This window comes from Quercus lobata, chromosome 9 (assembly GCF_001633185.2).
Source record: "Quercus lobata isolate SW786 chromosome 9, ValleyOak3.0 Primary Assembly, whole genome shotgun sequence".
NCBI lineage: Eukaryota > Viridiplantae > Streptophyta > Magnoliopsida > Fagales > Fagaceae > Quercus > Quercus lobata.
This window is the reverse complement of record NC_044912.1, coordinates 33,781,676-33,797,680: the sequence shown is the minus strand read 5'-3', so window position 1 is coordinate 33,797,680 and position 16,005 is coordinate 33,781,676. Positions and strand designations below refer to the sequence as shown.

The following is a 16,005-nucleotide window of genomic DNA, read 5'->3' as shown; positions in this document are numbered from 1 at the left end:
ATTAAATTTTCAAATTTGAGTGAAATCAAGAGTGTTAAAAAAGGTCATAGAATTGAATGCAAAGAACTCAGCCATTTAAGATTTTCTCGTGTATCAAAAAAAATGATTTTCTCGTATATTTTTTTATAACAATCACTATTTAGATTCTTCTAATAATAATTCAATAGGATATCCTTCTTTTCCTTTTTGCTTTTCGAGATACAAAATATGTTGACAAATTCATGAAATTCTATTTTGCTTTTGTTACGTACTGATCTTTTCATATTCTCAGGAATATCTTTTTGCCTAATCGCGTGTTGCTTTAGTCAAGAAAAAAAATGTGCATTGTGGGGACTAACCAATTAACTTTAGAAAAGGGAGCTACAACCAAAGAATAGACTTAAAAGGGGTTCACCAGGAAAAAGTAAAGAAGAATTACTTTCATGTTATCTTTTGATACAAGTATCACTTCTATTGAATTGATTTCCAAATTTCCTCCATTCAATTTTGTCTACCTTCGCCGATGTTTAACCACCCCTCCCCTATAGTTTCTCCCTTTATGTGCAAACTTTGATGTCCGAGTTACCCTAATGTCATGAACTGTGCTACCATGATTCCTATGCTTAATATGATTTCTTCTGCCACTGTGAATTGAATCCCTACTAATATCTACTCGTATATGATGATTTCTTGGCCGCAAAGACTTCCTCAAGTGAGCACCTCTATAATCCTTCCATTTGTGAGGTACTGATCTACTCTTTCCCATGTGTCTAGGAACATGATTTGAAAAGCTTTCATCGTCATATTCTTCTTCACTAGTATCATACTCATCATCACCTGCATCGAACTCTTCTTCAATGTCTTTTCTGTGTTTTCTTCGTACCCTTTTGAGCTTACGAAGCTTAACACACAAGAAAATGCAACAATACTCCCATGCATGGAACCAGGAAGCAACACATGCCCATACTATTCTGAAAAGGCTTTGACAGATACACTCACAAATGCCCAGTTTTTGTAACAGATAGAAGAATAAGAGAACTGCAATCATCAAAGGACAACAAAAAATCCAATTTCAGATATATCTCAAAAATTAAGCCTATCCCTTTATTTCATTCATCAAGTTATTTAATTAATTCTTCTTTATAATTAGAATTGAACCTAGGACTCTACTACTAGAGAGGAAAATGATTTAGTAATTGAGCAGAAAATGATCAGCATCATTTGAGAAACGGATTCATTTCATAGTTCAGATTAAATATTATAAATCTAAAAGTATATTCAATACTACATCATTTATAATTTTAAATGATGTGGTGCTCTATAGTCTATACATTATTAGATATACTACATAAAATCTTAACTGTGAAATGAGACTCTCTCCATTTTAAGTGAAATAAAGAGATCCTGTTCAAATGTTCATGGCTTTTGTCATGTGTCTTGTGCCGCACATGACAGGAGCCAAAACCTTAGTAAAGCAGCAGAACTGGTTGACTGATACAGATTACAGTATATTTATTATACACAGTTTAACCAGTGATTCTAGAGTAACCTTCTCAGTAAACAAACTCACCAATGTAGACCAGAACCAATACCATGGCCATCTTCAGCAGATTGGCAACGCAGAAATTTTCGATGAAACAGATAAAATCCCATGTTGATTGGCACACTGAACTGAAAAAAATCCAAACCCCATGATTCAATAACAGTGGCTTATGTGAGAAATACTCAAAACATTTCATAACAAGCCTACGTAATGTACCCTCCATAACTTAATATTAAATCAAGAATTGGATAAAGAATCTTGTGCTAAGACTCAAATTGGGCATGGCGTTATATATGAAATAATGAAATTGACAAATGAGTTTACCTGCAAGATTTTCCTTCAAGAAAATCAAGTGGGGAGCCAAAAAGGTCGCTAAAGACTTTGCCAAACCCAGAAAAAAATGAACTGATTATGTTCCCCATCAAGTCAGGCAACAGATTTGTTGCTAAAGATGTACAGAGAAAAATACAGCCTTATCTTTCACTGCCACAGCATAAAATAATCAGAATAATAATAATGATAAGAATTCCTTGTCTATGCTAAATTTTAAAAAGGATAAAGCATATGCTAAACTGAATAAATACAATGCTACTATGTCAAAACGTAGTTAGTATGCAAATTAAATCGTTCTTATTAAATAAAATTAACAAATTTGGATGAGTATCTCTTTAGTACCTTAAAAATGAAAATGTGGGTTTTTGTTTATTACAAAAACTGATTACTCTTTGAGGTGTGAAATGAGAGAATTGAAATGTCTGGTGTTGTAGAGTAAAATGTGAAGTCGGAAGTCTGAACCAAACATCTCATAAGGCAAAATTCCCTGCCAATTTGGACTGAAAAGCGATATGAAGATGATGGTGATGATGATAAACAGATAAAGACGAAGGTAGGAGAGCCGAGAGAAAAAATTCACGAAACAGTTTGAAAATAATGCCGTTTAGACATTCACAGTATATAACTGCCGTTCAAAATCTCACGCCATCCTTGGGGACTCAGTGTCAAATGCACTGTTTAATTAATTAATTTATATTCTTAAAATGTACGTGAGAATACCCCCCCCCCCCCCCCCCCCCCCACACATATATGTGAGTAAATATAGTTTTTATTTGAGAATATATAGTCTCACTTTGAAATTTGAACCAGTTTTTTACATAAAAAAGTTATCAAACTAAAATACTTTCTTGATTGGCCTAATTTTATGGTTTGTGAAACAGTTATGGCAACGGGGTGTCATAGGGAGAGATTGGATGATGGGTGCCCCGTTCCTGTCTTGACCCTTCAAAATGGGAGAGGGTAGGTCAGATTCGAAATAATGAGATGGTTTTAACATTGATGAGATAAAGATGAAACATATAAAATAAAAAAGAGTAATTGTGATAGTACTTTAAAGAAAAATTATAATGAAAAAGACAAATGCCTTTAGAGAATGTGATGGTAATTTTATATATAAACCATTAAATTATATGTATAAATAATTTAAATATATACTAAATAAAATATGTATATTTACATTCAAAATGGGTCAAAATGACCAAAACCCATTCCTATCCCATCACCTTTTTAAAGTAGGAAAAATTTGCACAATAGTAATAAATATTCGATTTTAAGGCCCTATTAACTTATTTGGACTTGAGGCCATCTAATTCCTCCCTAAACAAGACAATAGTAAGATATGTAGTCCAAAGAGGAAAAAAAGAAAAAGAAAAAAAAGAGAAAGGTTTTACATGGAAAAGAAAATAGTAGGTACAATTCCTTAGCTACAGTACATCAAGTTTTCTAATTAAATTCAAACATATGTATTTATTAAATAAATAGATACATAATTGTATTATTGAATAAAGTACAAACAATATTAAAATTTTGTATTTTAAAATCAATTAAATTCAAATGCAAGTATGTGTTTTTTTCTAACCAATTTTTTTGTAAATAAGAATGGGAGTTCTAAAGAGACCCACACACGAGCGGAAAAATAATTTTCTGAAAATTCTTTTCATTTTTTTTTTTTTTTTTGCTGAATGAAAATTGAAAAATTTTCATTTATTGACTAGTATTTGGAGCTTAGTTAAAAGTTAAAACACATAAGCAAGGAGAGATAAATATTGCAACTCCAAAATTTCCATCTATTTAGCCTTGGACCATTCAGTGGGAAGAGCGAGTCCTACTTGCGAGCATGTTAAAGCCAGGATCAGCTTTCATCGACAAAGCTTCAAATGCAAAGGCACGTGTGAAAAAGAAGATTTATTTCTTTTCCCATTTTGCCAGAAAAATTTAAGATGAGATGTGTTAAACTTTCAGAACTTGAAAGGCAAAAATAAAAACGCAAAAGAAGAAATTGATAGAGACAGAAGACGTGCATTTGGCATTAGATATGGTGGATGAAGGAAAAGGGTAGCAAAATAAATTAATACCATTTGTGGGGAGCAGAAGAGAAGACAAGACAATACAAAACTAGCAGCTAATTAAAATTCGTAAAACAGAAGCCGGGTACCCCCATCCAAAAAAAGCATATATGCGTTTTTGGGGCAGAGAGAGAGAAACCATTCAACATCTTACTACTTTTGTGAATCGAAAGCACATCTGAATTCCCAAGATTGCATCATGACTCATCAATTAAAAATATTTAAGTACATCAAATTTCACGCTTCTTTTTAATAAGTGAAATAATCTGTTATTAAGGGAAGTTTGGAGGACATAATTAACTGCAAAGCTACATAAACATGAAACAAAGGGGAAAAAAAACACATTGCAGCCCTAGGTCAATCCATCCTTCCCTTCAAGATCCTCTCCTTTACTTCAGTTGGTGTTCTGCCACAAGGTGAACAAACATTGTCAATGTCAAATCAAGCACCTCTTCGATAGATGACAGAATAATAACCCCCTGGATCTTATTATTATTATTATTATTGTGTATTCCCCAAGGTTCCTCACAAGAAAAATACTCCCTGGGAAATACAAATCTTTTCAAGGGAATATCAATTGTTGCATTGTCTTTTTAAATAAAAAAGATTTAAGTTTTCTTTTCAAAATTACCCTCCTTAATTTAAATTCAAATACAACTGATGAAAAATAAGTATAGACTTTTTAAATAGGATAAAGAAGAAGTCTGGAATATTAATAATATTATTTCCATTGACTTTGGAAAACAAAACCATATTTTGGGACACTCCAAAATGGAACAAAGTACCAAGAATATAAAACAGAGGGAGTAGTAAGAATCATAAAAGTAGAATATCATTGCAGAGAGGAAGAGCAGGACCATTTTAAAGACACCAAAGTAAATGAACAAATCAGTTTTTACTCAAAAATAAAAATAAAAATCAGTTGGCCAAAAAACAGAAGTTACCCAGAAAAAAAATTATAACTGGGTCTGGGAAGAAATAAATATTATTATTATTTAAATTAAAAAATAACAGTAGCAATAACCAAAAGGTTTAATTGTACAGCATGTTGAAGTTGGACTGCTATCCTATACTTTAAGGTTTCTTTTCATGGAAACTTAGAAAGAAAGGGGAAAAAGAAGGAAAAGATCAATAAATTCAAATGCTGAAGAGCTGTATTCTTGAACATTTTCTTCTCTCTTCCACCATGCTCATTCTTTTTTTGGTAAGTCTAGCTAACAATTAAAAATTAAAAATGTTCCCCCACCTTAGAATGAGACAAACTAAAAATGTACCGATGGAGCTGAAAATAGGACCCATTAATTGAAACTGTTAGAAGTTCCAAAAAATGAGAAAATTACAGTTCCAATGGCAAAGACATGCCTCATGAAAAAAACAAGCCAGGTGGGACAAAGGGACTCAAAAGGTAAACCCTAAAGAGAAACCCCCAAAACCGAAAGAGGTGATTTTGATTTTGATTTTGCGCAGCTATGACTCGAAACGCTTCCATTGTGACTGAGGGAAGGCGATCTTAAGGGCTGCGCTTACAGATTGTAGCAACTTCATGACCCAGAAAACATTTTTTAAGAAAAAGAGCAAAATAATGTGAAATTTTAAGAGAGAATTGGATAAAGAAGAAACCCTTTCCATCATGCTCATTCTCAGCAACCAAATGTGCAAAATACTTGCATACCCAACAATCCTATACTAATTAATAATCAGAAGGCTCCAGTAAAGATAAAATCACATGCACTATCAAGACTAACCTAATCATCATTATGGCTTTCACTTGATTATTAGTGGTATAACAGTTCTGAGTGTGTGTGTGTGTGTGTGTGTGTATTAAATTTAAGAAGGGCTTACACAACATAGACATGTCCTCCCCATCCACTCAAACAGTCTCGATCAACTGATGATAGCAAAGCTTGGGAGATGGTCTCAAACAAGTCCTCAGGTTCCTGGGTAGATTAAAACAAAGGTTGTTAAAGCAGCTCAAATTAGTTTGAAAAAAAAATAAAATAAGAGAGAAGATGACTTAAAGCAGCAATCAAATTCAGAGCAGCAAGTACTAGCCCAATAAATTCTAACTGAGCATGTGGTAATTTTGGCAATAAAGTGAACCCAACAAATGCATCTCTGTATATTAATTATGCATATCTATGATCTACTAAATTATGCTCATATAGGGAGCTCTTACATGGTGAAGTATTCCAGTTATTTCTTTTATTGTGTCGAACATATAAAACATTATCCCACACTATAAATAAAATTTCTAAAAAGTAGCAAGTGTCACAAATAATTAAGTCGAGTTCAATATCGTGACAAACCATGTCAGGCCTGAACATTGATTCACAAGCACCATAGAGAGACTCTGATGCAGTGCCAGCAACAACAAAGTCCTTTGCTAGCTCCCTGCACATATACAATAAAATACATTATTCAGTATTATACTCAAACAGCTTATATTAATCCAAAACCAAGGTAGTCAAAGGTGAAAGGTGACCTTAAGCCGACAAGGCCTTGTATCGCCTGAGGCGTGAGGCAACAAAAAGGCGCTACCCCGAGTAAAGCGAGGCGCCAAATTCTTAATATATTTATTATACATATAGAACTTAAATCATATGTACCTAGTGTATTATAATATTATAATGAAGTGTTTTCAATGTGAAGCATGAAGAAATTAGGTCTATAAAATTATTTCAAAATAGGATTAGCATGGTTTAGGCTCTATTAGTTAATTCTAACACTACGTTTTACAACAAGCTTCTAATAACAATAAGTTTTACAAAAAAAATTTGTAAATTAATTTAACTAACAATAGGTTTTATAACATGCCTTTTGAAATTAATAATCTAAAATAGGTTTCACAACAAACTTCTATAAAAAAAATTTTAATTAAAAAAAAAACTTGAGGCTCTCGCCTTAGCGCCTTTTTCATGGCTTAAAGCGGTCACGTTGCTCGCCTAGGCTCTAAAGGCGCCTTAGTGGCGCCTCGCCTCGCCCGGGGGCCTAGGCGAGCACCCGGCTCGCCTTTGACTACACTGTCCAAAACCAACAGGCTATAATGAAGCTTTGACACATTAGTAAGGAAAAGAACTTTGAGACTAATAAGGAAAAAGAGAAAGCAATCATTGTTCACCAATGTGCATATATAATACGATGAATCAAAACAGATAATTGATATTCAAGGAGTATTAAAAATGCATAGATAATAGATAGGGCTATTAGTGAACTAATTTATACATTATAGTTAGCAGTCAGAACTAGTTTAATAATAAAAGAAACTATATTATTTTGTTCCCATATAATTAAACTCTTGCATTGCATAAAGCAGAAGGAAAATAAGCAGAAATTACAGGAGAAGATGCCAACACCAAAAATTCACATAGCTCACGTGATTCTAAGAATAAAAATTGTGAATGTCAAATGATAAGTTTTGATATAATGAACTTCAGTCTCAATATCCATAGCAACATTCCAACAAATGCAAGCTATATGCTTCGATAACTTTTTGATTGGGGTAAATTACAGGCAAGGGTCTTGAACCTCCAAACTCATCCTCCACCTTGCTCTCATAGGCTTTATAATATTAACAATATAGCAAGGAAAAATGATTGATTCCGAAAAACTTTAGAATTAAAATAAAAAGGGATAGAAGGAACATATAATTGTCAACATGTTTGCTGACTCTGTACAAGCAACGTATTTTGTTGCATTTTGAAGTATACGTCTATGCTCAATAATGTCAAGGTCATGGATATTAATCATAAGTTATCGAAGAATTGAATTAAATGGTAAAGGAACTAGCTTTAAATATTCTGTGTATAATGGTGGAAGAGAATAAGTTTGACGAAATTGTTAAATGTTAGTCTCATGATGATCATTTCTAGCTACATCACAACAAAGAATTAACTAATGGCAACAATCTTGAATTCTTAGAATATTGTCAATCTAAATAATGAAAAAGTTAAGAAAAAGAAATTCAAATTACTTGGCTCCAATTGAATCCATAGTGCAAATGAATGGCTTGTCTTCATCTCCCAATCCAGCAATTACAGGCTGACAGAAGTATGGACCAAACCTGAAAAACGCATAAAGAAATATCATCCATATGTAGTTCATACGTTTTTGAACCACACAAAGGCTAAACTTTCTGTTGAACGTGTCATGTTTGACAACCATTAGCATCCAAATAGATTAAAATGAAACTTAACTAACAAATTTCATACAAAATACAAAAATAATAAAGTAAAGGAGTTTGCTTCATTTGTGTATTATGTATTTATTTTTATTATAACACAAAATAATGAGAAAAGAAAATTAATATAAGAAACCACAAAAGGAACTTTTTTTTTTTTTAATAAGTAGAAACCACACAAAGGAACTTGGTGAGTTGGTTCTCTAAAATAGGTAGGTCTTAAGTTTCTTCAAAGATAGAACTTTCACATAATCTGTACACTGATTGTTTAAACCATTGTTAATGGAAGCTCTACCTCTTCTTCATTCTTATTCTACAAGACTAAAATGTTTAAATAATGTAAGGCATTTTCATAACCATTAAAGAGATAAAACAAATTATAGCAAACACACAGATTTATAAGTCTTTTCAAATTTAAACTGTTAAAAGGGGAAAAAAAAAGGACTAGCAATTTGTATGCCATATAACAGCACGAGGAATTTCCTTTTTTATTAGCAAGGGAATGAAGAGGACCAGAAAGAGGATGATTATAGATATAGTTCATTTATCTTTAAACAAGTGTTTGTCGAACAAGCATAAAAAAAGAAGGTACTGTAAATATTTCCTAATAGGGTTGAAACATGTGTAGCAAAGATGACACTGTTAAAGGTGCTAATCATTTTAACAGCAATCATGCAAGTGACAGTGAGGAAAATATGAAGATTGTCTTTATAATAGTCTCTATACCAAGTATTACCAATTGTTTGACGAACACATAAGATCATGTCAGCTTAAACAAACCATTGTTTGAGTGTTTGAGTCTGACTTAGTACAGACAAACTGGCTACCATGATTGAGTGTGGACTGGGAAACAGTAGCAGCTAAGAACCTTTGGAATTAACAACATACTTGTTTCATCTATGTACTTGTTCTGACGTGGGCTACAGGCTACATGGTATAGAGACTTCTATAGGGGCATGGAGACTCTCGATGACACTGCTTTGACGCAATTCTTTGAATCTACTTCAACACAATAAAATTTCACAGCTGTATCCATAATTCTACAATGCAGTTGAACTGACACATTGCCACATATCGTAATGCTACTGATTTCATTACAGTCCAATGCATTAGATCTCTACACACAAACCCAGCACCATTTTTTTTTTCTTCTTCTAAAGGTGAAAATTTTTGGCACACCAAAACAAAGCAATTTGTTGTTGAACTCAAATTTCCAATTGAACCATTGATAAATCTTATTATTCAAATAGGTTAAGTCATTTTCAAATCTAATCAAATTGTAATGTTCAACACACCCCAAAAAAAAAAAAAAAAAAATTACATAAGAGTATAATTACAAACCCTAGATTCAGCTTTATACACTAAACAAGATTTAATAGCACACCTTTTCTCATAAAGAATAGCGGAGACGAGGCTAGCAAAAGTTTCAGGCTTCATATCTCTCTCTTCACGAAGCTGATAAAGCTTGTGCCGAAACACAAGCCTCTGATACCTTCACATGAAAACAAATTACAATGAGAAATTAATTTTTGAAAAAATAAATAAAAAATTGAAGCTGCGGCGGCGATGGAATCGTACAGAGTCTGAGCGTCGGTGGCAAGGCCAGAGAGACCGAGGAAAAGTCGATCGTGAACTTTATAGATCCTTTGGAAATCGGTGGCGATTGTTTGTAGCTGAACTCCGAGTCTTCGATCGCTGGCTATGGCGAAGCAGTTCTTCCCCACCATGGCAATGAGAGCCGATCCATTGTACTCGAAAATCTGAGGCATCACAGAGAAAACACAAAGTGAAGTTAGTCTCAGTGATATATCTACAATTTGGGCTTACAGAGTGATTTAGGGTTTCTGATTGAATACATGATACAAATTAACATAGAAAGAGAGACAAAGAAACTTACAGACATAATTAGGGTTTCACGATTGTAAAATGAGAGAGAGAGAGAGAGAGAAGAGTTATGAAAGAGAGCTTGGGAAAGAAGAAGAGTGGCTTTGGGATTTCTTTATCTGCTTTTTGGGCTGTAGCTTGAAGAAGGGGTCACTTTTTTTTAATTCTCTCTCTGAGCTAACTTTTTAATTTTTCATTGGGAAGTTTGGGAATGGGCCAGAAATTGACAGATTTTAAATACGGTTACAATGGGTTGGGCTTTTCTATGTTGGGCTAGAACGATCTCTTTAGTCCAAACCAATTGTAAGAGCAATAGTGCACAAGATAAAGTTTGCTGACCAATTTTCTTAGGCGTCTGCCTGTTGTGAATGGTGGGGAAAAAAAAAAAAATTATGAATTTTATGTGAAAGTTTTATCACTTAAAAGTCGGCTACATTGAGTTGTGGCACAAAATTTTAGTAGTAGAAGAATGGTAGTACACTACTTTTCTTTTTTCATAAATTTTCAAGAACCCAAAAATTAAAAAAATTAAAAGGATAAAAACTGAAAAATTGTTTGGTTATTATGTTATCATTTCTGATAGTTTATTTGTTAAAGAATTGAAGGTGAGACAAAAAAAAAATTTATTTAAAAGAAAATTTTAATTTTGTTGCATTCTCAAGGAATTATAGCAAAATATATACATATATATGTATGGCATATCTTCACATGATAAAATACCACTCTTATTCGAGGAATATTATGGATTTAAATCCTATAATTTGAGAGAGAGAGAGGTATATAATACCTTATATCTCATAAGTTTTAGGTTTTGCAAAACTATAGATTTTTTAATTAGTTTAATTATCATTGCCCCCCCCCCCCCCCCAACACCTTCTTCATCAATCTTAATATTTCCCATAAACTATAAAATTGAGTAATGTCTTTTTTTTAATTTTCCTGTACAGTTTACACTTGCAATATTGAATTTCATTTTCTAGAATCATTGCTTTTGGCTATTGGTTGATGATAGGGTTTTTATTGGTAAAGTTCTTACCCTTGACCTTGGTTCCAGTTTAGTGCTTCCTCTTATCACATTCATGGTGGGCATCACCTAATAATTATTCATTTGATTGATTCGTAATACCAAATTACCCCTCATTGATAATGAAATGATTGGGGGAGTTAAGGGGTTTCCAGCCACAATTTTGATTCTCCACACAATAATTATTAATCTTTTATACCGCATAAAATTTTGCATAATTATCAACAATTGAAATTGGTAATGTTGGGAGATTCTAGCCTTTTGCCCCTATTGGGCAAAATATTTGGCATTATGCCCTTGTTTGCAAACTATATAGGGGCGTGCCCCTGTTTCGATACTCGATGACCCTAAAATCGAGTTACTTAAGGTACTCGATTATTACAAAGCTGAGTTCTATGCAGGTTCTGCCACACTAGCACTCCAGCGTGGCTTTTGGCCAATAAAATATTCTCGCGTTACTATTTGTAACTCGGCAATGGGGAAACCGAGTTACTGACGGGATTTCAAATCAGTTATTAGCATGTGAAGCTGAACTCGATGAATGGAAAATCGAGTTATTAATGTTACTCAGCTCTGGTATAATCGAGTTGTTCTGCCATATTTTGTCGCGATTTCAAATCACTTATATTTGCATGTGAAGCTAAACCCGATGAATGGGAAATCGAGTTATTAATGTTACTCAGCTCTGGTATAATCGAGTTGTTCTGCTATTTACTTCTCCCCTTCACAGATCAACTTCTCATGCAATTCTCCTCATCATTTTTAGATCAGTTTCTCCTCATTTTCAGAATTTTCTGTCAGAAGTTGGTGTTATCTCTCTATTATCTCAAGTGAGAAACTCATTTTTTTCTTTGAAATACATAGAGAATTTTATTGTGGATAAAAGTAGTTGTAGATATTATAAAAGTTTATCAATCATAATGTATGTTTTTTTTAGAGAAGAATTTTCATTTAATAGGTTGTATTACTTGTGCTTTGGTATTTTCTTGAATGAGTGTTATGTGAGTAGATTAGGGTTATATTAGTTGTTTGGTGTTGTTTGGTGTTACAAGAAATATACAATAATCTATAGAAACGGTGATGAGTGTTATGTGTGTACATTGGGTTATATTGGGTCTTTGCTGGTATAAATTTCATTGACAAAAAATGAAAATCTTTAGATTTGCTAAAACTAATGAACAATTAATCTTTAGATTTGCAAAAGTTGAATGTACATACTCATCATTGGTCAGACATTAACAACAACTTTTTGTATTGCACACAACGTGTAGACATTAACAACAATGTCTAATGTTTATGATCAAATTTGAGTGTTAGTATTTCATTTTTAGCATGTAATAGTACACAAATTTATGAATGTCTTTGTCGTGTACCATCTTATGCAGCATTACATTATTTACCAACAGTTGTTGCACACTATTAACTAGATCATTTGATGTTATTGTATTTAGCGTCGATGTCTGGTTCTGGCAACCCACAACTCTATAGGTCTCATGATGTATTCACTACTATGGGTCGTTGCTGGGTATTGGAAGATGAGTTTAGCTATCCAATCAATCCAAATCTACGAAATAGTGCTTACATTCACAATACCATGAGACAGGAGTGGGCTTGGTTATTTCGTGAACAGCAAATGTTTTATGATGAGTTGGTTGGTTTTAAGTTGCTAGTGCCTCGGCTACTTGCATCGCAGATGCCCAAGGACACGATCGATGAACTTCACAAAGCATTGAACCGCATAAGAGAAGAAAATAATAAAATGAAGATACGTCTTAATTGATATCGAACCCAAGTCGAGATTCGAGAGTTAATGGAGGGAGGGTGGTACGAACACGCACAATTCATGCAATCACTTCTTGCGGATCCCATTTATCAGTCATACGTGGAGATGTCAGATGAAAAGTAATCGTGTCGTGGTGTAATTAGACATTGTTGGAGAACTATTTTGCTTAACTATGTTTTAAATGTATGTGCGTCATTGTTGTTGCATTTGTACTATGTAAACCTTATTATTGATAGTGAGGAGCATGCACGTTATTCTTAATCTAGATTATTCCCACATAACTCATGAAAGTTAAATATTCCCACACATGATATTTTTCAATAAGCACCTACAACAAAACACGGAAAACTTAAAATAACTTACATGATGTCATCAATATGCATGCATTGCATATTGAACACTAACACTACTAACATTATTAACTTAACCCTAGACATAATACACATACCACATAGGAATCCTTGTCTAACCCTAGAGTTGACATTATCTTCCATTTAAGTTTTCTCATGTGTATCCCACATTTCACAGCAACAAGCATCTGCTTTTGGTTCGGACCTCGGTATGATAGCCCGTGTAAATCATTAATATATGCCTTCCCATCTTAGTAAACGTAGAAGTAATGTGAACTCATAACAGACCTGAACCACAAATAGTAATAATTGTATCATGCTATGTAATATTGTGAAACCATAGGCTAACTATACATGCCCTATGTTTGGGTGTTCATGCACCTAAACAAACTTAAGCAAATTGTGCTAAGGATGCTAAAAAAATACTATTGAATAATTGTATCATCTAGTCCATCAAACTTCATTTCAAAAACAAAAATGTTCGCACAATGTGTTTGGGTTTCATGTAGGATATTGTTAAACAAATGAGGATTCAGCAGCATTGCAAATAAGGGAGATAATTCCTAGCATGCAACATGTACCACATTATTATGCTTAGATACCCCCCATTGAAGACCCACAAACATTCAAAGAATTTGTGTTATCATAAATTGTACCACATTATTATTGTCAGATACCTCCATTGAAGACTTAAAACATTCAAAGAATTTGTGTTGTTCTAAATTGTTATTAGTTATTACCTATCAGGTGAGATGTTGACAGAACGGAGAAGACGTCAATGTTGAAAAATTAGTGCACTTGGTGAAGTTGGTCAATTCAACTTGAAACTGGCAGTAGAAGTTGTGACACAATGGTAGAACTCTCAAACTGATCCACGTTCAGAAGAGAACCACACAGTGTCATTGGCAAATGGTCAGTGGTTCCAGAAGGTGGGGGGGGGGGGGAATGACATACTTGCACAGTACTCGACTTTAGGTAAATTGAGTTATATATAACTCGGTTATACAGACACCGAGTACCATTAAATCCTGGTACAATTAGCAGTAGAACTCAGTGATTCTGAAACGGAGGATTTAATATAACTCGGCCCTATGGACATCGAGTATTATTTACTTCACCTAACTCGGTCTGGCAGTAGTTATACATACTCGTCATTGGGACAAGTGAGTTGTGTTCCTCGATTTTTTGATAGTCGAGTACTGTACTCGACCTTAAGGAAGTCGAGTATTATACCCTTTATATTAAAAGACAGCTTCCTCTCATTCTAGTTGGGGGGTATGGGCAGAAGAAAACATTTAGACATGGAGAAGAGAAGCCTTCTTTGCTTCTAGAGGTAACATGCATTTATAACCTGTTTTATAGTTGTCATTAAACAATTTATTACTGTACAGTTATAGATTATGCAACTGTTTGTCAGATCTTGGAACAAGCAACGTCAATGTTGTTGTAGTCCACCGGCACCTGCTGGTAAAGCGACATGGTACATGTTTATCTAATATCTCAGATTTGAAACTTGGAAAGTTCTAACCTCAGCATAGCTCATACGGTTTTAACATACAATGCTGTTGTATGTTCCTCTTTTAGGGTGACAGATACTATGTTGTTTTCATTGGTCGTGCTCCTGGCATATATGACAATTGGGCAAAAGCAAGTAGACAAGTTCATAAATTCGTGAACGCCGAACATAGGTCATACAAAGATCGACGGGAAGCAGAATCTGCATACATGGAGTTCATGCAACATAATGGTAGGAATGTGTAGTATGGTGCTTCCCCATCATGGACATCTCCTACCATGTCGACATCTAGCCCGGGGGGGCGTCTCAAAGCAAAGGAACCAGCTATTACAATCTAATGTCACATGACTACTACAAATTTTACAACCACAAATAATGGTGGTGAATACATGATTAACTGCACTGTAACAATGGCAACAGTAATACACTACTATAGAGGATATACTTAAGACTTTTGGATTATGCGTTTGATGATGAAGCCTTTGAAATATCTACCAAGTGAAGTGAGTAATAGTTGATGAACCCACAAATAGCAATAATTTCATTATCAAAAAATGTTTGATCTGAGTATGATCATCACTTAAAGCAAACAACATCATATGCAAGTCCTGTGACATTCTATTAAGGTAAATGATAAAAGATTTACATAGCATGGAGGTTTACTGGCTAAATAAGAAAATCTAATGCAAACTCTTCATTTTGATTGTTAATCTGAACATTCTAATTAATAGATAGCAGTTAAGAAAGATGCCTTCCTAGTTGTTCAAATAATTACATTATCATTCTTAAGATAGAAGAGTAGGACAAAAATCTGCGGAGGTAGACATAGGAATAAATCATAACAAAAATCTTTTATAATTATGCTTTGTCTGTGGATTTCATAAATATTTCCATAAATCATGGTATTTACCGTCACCAGTCCCACAACCAGGGGGATGTATGTCAGTGCGGAGTGATCTTCGCAACCCATGTACCGATACAATATTTTCACTCCATATCTGTTCGATCCGTGCAGTCGATTCGTCGGGGTTAGGAAGCGAAGGGTCCTGGGTGGGCTCAGCCTGAACTACAGGTGGGGTCGGTCAGCTAGGTGTGGGTACAAATATATAGCCACCGTTGTGGGCAGAGCCGTTGAACAATAGGGGAGACAGCCGAGTGGGTGGTGGGGACCGAGGGCTGGCTTGAGCATCAGATGTGTGTTCTACACTATCATCATGGCCAACGAGGTGGGATAGCCCAGTAGCAACGTCAGGCGTGCATTGCGATGACCTGGCGCCATCCATGTACATGCCCCAATCACCCTCAAACGCCTCATCATCTGTACAAAAACAATTGTGAAAGTTTTTATTT

General features: G+C 34.2%; 2 protein-coding genes across 3 annotated transcripts; both read right to left on the bottom strand.

Annotated features, from left to right (window-relative positions):
* Positions 1 to 399: 399 nt before the first annotated feature.
* Positions 400 to 2,491, bottom strand: LOC115958946. 2 transcript variants are annotated; one of them, XM_031077223.1, is made up of 4 exons: positions 2,198 to 2,491; positions 1,847 to 2,005; positions 1,550 to 1,650; positions 400 to 1,017 (listed from the first exon to the last, which is right to left on the bottom strand). In XM_031077223.1, exons 2-4 carry the CDS (start codon positions 1,942 to 1,944, stop codon positions 491 to 493), a joined length of 726 nt encoding a protein of 241 aa, XP_030933083.1. In that variant the 5' UTR covers positions 1,945 to 2,005; positions 2,198 to 2,491; the 3' UTR covers positions 400 to 490. The 2 variants fall into 2 exon arrangements, with proteins under 2 accessions (XP_030933083.1, XP_030933082.1); XM_031077222.1 differs by having other exon boundaries at positions 1,847 to 2,491.
* A 1,605-nt stretch (positions 2,492 to 4,096) lies between these two features.
* Positions 4,097 to 10,152, bottom strand: LOC115960497 (proteasome subunit beta type-3-A). The gene is made up of 7 exons (XM_031079428.1): positions 9,996 to 10,152; positions 9,677 to 9,858; positions 9,483 to 9,590; positions 7,892 to 7,981; positions 6,228 to 6,312; positions 5,764 to 5,858; positions 4,097 to 4,327 (listed from the first exon to the last, which is right to left on the bottom strand). The coding sequence occupies exons 1-7, from the start codon at positions 9,999 to 10,001 to the stop codon at positions 4,279 to 4,281; spliced, it is 615 nt and encodes a 204-aa protein (XP_030935288.1). The 5' UTR covers positions 10,002 to 10,152; the 3' UTR covers positions 4,097 to 4,278.
* Between the last annotated feature and the right edge of the window lie 5,853 nt (positions 10,153 to 16,005).